Here is a 5908-nt window from a genome sequence, read left to right on the forward strand (position 1 = left end):
ACCCCACTCTCCCCTACTTCCACCGAAGATGACGCAGAAGCAGGCTCAGAGAGTGAGGGAGAGCCCACTCTTTTATCAAAACATCTACAATAAAGTCTGAAATTATTACAGCGCTTTCTTCTCTTTTAATTGTATATTTGTAACAACTGTATCACTTGTATTAACAAGCACCCACCCCCTAGTGCCCCTTTTTTTGGTTTGGGCCACTGCCCCTCAAAATGTCTGTGCACGGCCCTGACTGTGTGTATTGTTCATATCTCAAAAGATCAAAGTGTCTGAGGTTCTTGAAATCTTACAAATGTAAGAAGAAAATGTTCTGAAGAGTTCTGGAAAAAGAGAAAAAAAAAAGAGAAAAAACAAAGGTCAAGTGTTCGAGTTCATCCAGTAAGTAAATACTCTTGGTTATAGCCATTGTAATGTTAAATCAGTTTGCCAGTGTTGATTTATCTCATATTGATTCTTGTGTGTTGACAAGAGAAGAGAAGAGAAGAGAAGAGAAGAGAAGAGAAGAGAAGAGAATTTATTAGGTTTGCATCTGTCAACGTTTTTTTCAATGGGAGGAGAAGAGAAGGTAAGTTATTTGAGGAGTATGCTGTACCTACAAGTATCACAAAATATCAGAGGAAATGGTAAACTTTCCCCTTTGTGAGAATCCAGCAGTTGACTCTGATTGGACAAGGGAAAAAATTGGGCTACTTTTCATTCCTTTTGAGCAGGTTTTAAGCTGTCATTGGGCTGGAAATTTTTCTTGGACCTGGCAACCCCGGCTTCAACAATTGTTTCACTTTCATTTAACACCAGCCGGAAAGACAGATTCGTGTTTTGACGCACAAAAATCAAGCTATTTTGACAAATGTATAGTTTTTTTTTCATAGTTCTTTTTTTATAGTTCTTTTTTTTCATAGTTCAAGGAACTGTGACAAAGGCTTGCTTACAAATAATGTGAGCTGGCAGAAGAATATACAGATCCACCACTGCTGTACATGGCAACAATGCATTTTTGTTTGGTTTATGTCTTGTAAAATAATGTTAATGTTCAGCAGCAGTAACAACATTTAGAAACTATAGCAAAGATTAAAAAATAAAAATAAAAATGTCAGAAAACAGGACAATGGAAGACTCTACCTCTGGATCCAGTAAGTCTTTAATTCCTCTTTTTGTGTACTTTCCGTTTGCTTACAAATACTGCTTTTTAAATTCATGACAGAAGAATATTCAAATACATAATTTTTTTTAGATACAAGACTCTCTGAAATAAGAATATTAATGATTGGGGGTCGAGAGTTGGGGGCAAAAGAAGCAAGTGGAAAAAGTTCAGCAGGAAACATCATTTTGGGGAGAAATGCTTTTGATATTAGTAGAAGAACAGCACGATCTGTTCAAGCTACAGGAGACGTGGACGGAAGACATCTGATTGTTGTTGACACACCAGGCTGGTGGTGGCATTATACTATTCAAAATACTCCACAGTTTGATAGACTGGAAATTATAAAAAGTCCAACACTATGTCTTCCTGGACCTCATGCCATCCTTCTGGTCATACCTGTATATTTAGCATTTCCAAGTATCTACAGAATGACTCTGGAACAACAAATAAAGTTTTTGTCTAATGAGGTCTGGAAACACATTATTGTGTTGTTCACTTCTACCGAGCCATGTGATGAGAGCTCTTTGAAAAACAAGGTCAGAAAATGGCCAGATCTCGAACAGCTATTAGGGAGGTGTCACAACAGATACCACATTCTTAATATTAACAACCAGAGTGACAGCACTCAAGTGATCGCACTGCTGGAAAAGATTGAGAAATTGGCAGCACAAAACAAGGGCCAATGTCTTAAAATCAGCCAAAGCATATCTGCATGGATTCAGAAGGAAAAAACAACAAATAAAAGAGACAAACAAAGAATACTCACGGAAGGAAAACAAACGACTGAACTTAAAGCTGACAGCAGAGGTAAAAAAGTGCATTGGAATTATCTATAAGTTAAGACTCAATATACAGTATATAAAAAATACGGTGTATATTTACTGTTGATAATGTGATGCTAAAACCTTAAATAACTCTCCTTATTTAGATGGGGCACAACATCTGACTGATATAAGGATTGTGATAGTTGGAGCTTCTTGGGCTGCGAGAAGCTCTGCAGGCAACGTCATTCTGGGGGAAGAAGCTTTTGAAGTTGACGATTCAAGAACAACAGTGCGCTGTGCAGTTGGTCATGCTAAAGTACATGGCAGACAGCTAACAGTGGTCGACACTCCAGGCTGGTACTATAACAGTCTTCTTGAAAACACATCAGAGATGGACAAACTGGAGATCAGATGTAGTGTGTATTTATGCCCTTCTGGACCACATGCTATTTTGTTAACTGTTCCCATTGCCACAGCTTTTGACAAGTCTTATCAAACTGCTGTGGAGGGACATATGAGACTTTTGGGGGAAAATGTCTGGAATCATACAATTGTGCTGTTCACTCGAGGAGACTGGCTTGGCGATACAACCATTGAGGAACGTATTGAGACAGAAGAAGGACGCCTTGAGTGGCTGATGGAAAAATGTGGATACAGATATCATGTTTTAAATTGTAAATGGCACAATAACAACACACAAGTAGTGGAACTCCTTGAAAAGATTGAAAAAATGGTGACGGAGAACAATGGCTGTTATTATGTTCCAGAAATAAATGATCCAATCACTGAGCTTGAAAAGAAGAGAAAAACTGCAAGTACTAACAAGATGAACGTGAGCAAGCAAAGACATATCCTTAAAGAGTTGCTTAAAGGTACTGTATGTGCACAGTTTGCTACTTTGTAACGTGTGTTAAATTGCAATTAAAAACAATATGATTTGAAAAAATGTATTTTCACGTTTAAAGGAAGGAATGAATTAAAATCTGAATCCCAATCATTGTGAACCTAATGACATACTTTATAATTGAATGAAAAATTGTAATAAAATTATGCAGGCACTCTACTTTAGCCCTTAGTTGTGACTATATTTATAATATAGAACTGAGGCATGGTGTGAATTTTTAATAGTAAACACTCTGGTACTTCTTCATCAATACTAGACCGAAAATACAATCTCTCAAATGTGAGGATCGTGCTTCTTGGAGCAGAGGGAGTCGGGAAGAGCACGTCAGGAAACACCATTCTGCAAGGATATTTTTTTGAGCCCACACTGGGAGAGGTATATCATACTTCCATGTTAGTGATATTTAAGATTCGTTTCTATATCCTGCGCAAAAGTCTGAGGCATGTTAGTATTTCACCCCAAAAATAGTTTTAAGACAGTTATTTTTATTTGTATTATAATTAGAGATTTTTGTATCCAGGGGGAGTCTGACAACAGTTTTTTCTCTTTATTCATGTAATAATAGACAGACTTGATGATGGTGAGACTAGATCTCAGAGTGGAGCACTGGCTGTTATCGGACTTCCTGTCAATACAAAAATCTCACTGGACTAATACAAATAATGGCAAAAGGAGCTTGGAAATGTAAACTGCTCATAACAAAACTTACAATTATTAGCTTTACATGCCTATGACTTTTTCACAGCACTGTTGCCTGTTAGCTGCATGATCATTTACTGTTTTTATGTTTTGTGATGATTATTTATGAGCCCTTTGAAAGAGTTTTCTTACTGTTCTGCTGTACTTCACTTTAAATAGAATCATTTAGAAACTTATTTCTTCTTGTTTAGAGTAATTCATTGTAATTTCTTCTAGGGTCATGAAATCCATACAAGGCAATGTATAACAAAACAGAGGAAAGTTGAGGGACATCATGTCTCAGTGGTGGACACACCTGGCTGGTCCACATCAATTTTGGAAAATGAAAAAGAAATTTTATGCAGTCTGGAAGTTTGTTCTCCAGGACCTCATGCATTCCTGCTAGTGTTGCCTGTACGCAAGCCTTTTACAAAGAAATGTCAGCAAACAGTGGAGGAGCTCATGAGCCTTTTTAGAGAGAATGTCTGGAGACATACAATAATATTATTCACTGAGGCACACTGGCTGAAGAATAAACCAGTTGAGGAGTATATTGCATGCGAAGGAGAAGCTTTGCAAGAGTTGATAAGTAAGTGTGGAAACAGATATCATGTGATAGACAATGACTGGGATAACAGATCTCAAGTCAGAGTTTTGTTAAAGATGATTGAACAAATGGTGGCAAGAAATAGAGGTGAATACTTCACTCTTGAAAAAAAGGCAAGCAAGCCAGGAGTCCTCAGGTGGCTCAGTGGGTCAAAGACACTAACTGAAGAGGAGTGGATGAAACGTGAGGATGAACTTATTGACAGGGTGTTGAAAACACTAGTGGCGGATCCAGATGAAAACCCCAAGCAGTCATCTCATGAACTAAAAGGAAGTTTTGATGGCTCAATCCCAAATAGTATGTTTCTGTTTATATAGAAATATATAAACTATAATAATAATGTAAATTATATAGAATAAATTTTCATATTACATGCACAATACATATAAATGTGCAGTCTACTATTTTAACATATTTATACTATTATTAACATTTGCAGTATGTTTAGAGAGGCACAAAGTACCTATAAATGATGCATGGAATGAACAATGATTTCCATAATAGCTTTACTTATATGTACTGTAACCAAAATGTCTAACATTAAAAATCAATGTGTTTTCAGTGAGTGGAGATTCTGGATTTTCTGACGTAAACAGTGTATTTGGAGTTGATGTTCTCAACTCTACTGTTAAAGTAAGTAATTGGCTTGGGCGTCCAGGAAATGATGCAACATCATCAGGGTATGACACCATGAGCATTGCATCCAGTACTCAGTATCAGAAGATGGAAGATGTCAAGGTTGATATTCCAGGGTCCAGACAACCAGTGGGCAATCTGAAACCTGCTCGTGATACGAGTGCAAAAAAGCATTCAAGATCAAGATCAATATAAAGCAACTGTTCTGTGCATTGTGGGACAAGATGAAACAATCAAAATATTAACAGATCAGGTAACATGCATTTCTGCTAGTACCTGTACTTGAGCGTTTCAAAAAGAAAACTCAACAGACAGTTAAGAAGCTCATGAGCCTTTTTGGTTTATATGGCAGATGTCAGAAATTGTATTCCAGTGTCCATACACAGACCATGATACACCAACACATGACATATACACTTAAACAAACATCAGAAACACAAGTAAAAACAATGTATAAACCTTAAAAAGTACTTGCAATTAAATATTTAATAAAGATGTATACCCAGGTTTAATCTCGATGAATGCACACACTCATGAAATGTGTAGCTTGAATGTGAATTCATTTTGGATAAAAGTGCAAAATGCATAAATGTAAGCTTGCAAAATAGTGTTCCACTGTACCACCCGTGGTACAAATACCACTCAAAAATGGATTTCAGGAACATTAAGTAATGACATAACTATATAAAATAAATACATATAGCAGCATTTCTTACATAGGGTTTGTTAATTCAACAATATATTCAATATACAACAAATGTAAGATCATTGAAAACTGTAAAGTGTGATTTTAAGACCATTAAAATTTGTACTTGAACTTTTGTGTTCTTTGTGTACTTTAACATTATTCATGATTGTGTTTACATCGACAACAATGTGGAATATGCACACATCTTTTATAAACTGGTTCAAGTATATATATTTTCTGTAAACAGCAATTGAATATATAGTAAATGTTCCATAGTAAGAATAGTAGAGGAGCTGTCACCAATGAAAAAGCATCTATATACAGTGCAGTACTTATACACAGCAAAAATCTGAGTGTTTAATGTACTCTATAGGAGTACACTGAACACTGGTTTCAGTTTATATATAGGTCCAAGAGTTCGGTGTTCATTGAACACTGTAAAAAGTGTAAAATAAATACTCTCAAAATAGTTACATTTGATCAC

At 36.1% G+C, this 5908-nt stretch overlaps 1 protein-coding gene across 1 annotated transcript; it reads left to right on the forward strand.

Annotated features, from left to right (window-relative positions):
- The first annotated feature begins 585 nt into the window (after positions 1-585).
- LOC109064641 (GTPase IMAP family member 8) lies at positions 586-5539 on the forward strand. The gene is made up of 6 exons (XM_019081678.2): positions 586-1136; positions 1238-1954; positions 2076-2783; positions 3072-3190; positions 3731-4397; positions 4663-5539. Exons 1-6 carry the CDS (start codon positions 1094-1096, stop codon positions 4929-4931), a joined length of 2523 nt encoding a protein of 840 aa, XP_018937223.2. The 5' UTR covers positions 586-1093; the 3' UTR covers positions 4932-5539.
- Positions 5540-5908: the final 369 nt, after the last annotated feature.

Source organism: Cyprinus carpio, chromosome A25, assembly GCF_018340385.1.
Source record: "Cyprinus carpio isolate SPL01 chromosome A25, ASM1834038v1, whole genome shotgun sequence".
Lineage (NCBI taxonomy): Eukaryota > Metazoa > Chordata > Actinopteri > Cypriniformes > Cyprinidae > Cyprinus > Cyprinus carpio.

Excerpts from the sequence above, each read along its gene's own strand:
- LOC109064641 (XM_019081678.2), top strand. The coding sequence starts at position 1,094 with ATGTCAGAAAACAGGACAATGGAAGACTCTACCTCTGGATCCA. Across the intron at positions 2,784-3,071 it reads CCTTAAAGAGTTGCTTAAAG|ACCGAAAATACAATCTCTCA; the intron begins GTACTGTATGTG and ends CATCAATACTAG. Across the intron at positions 3,191-3,730 it reads TTGAGCCCACACTGGGAGAG|GGTCATGAAATCCATACAAG; the intron begins GTATATCATACT and ends AATTTCTTCTAG.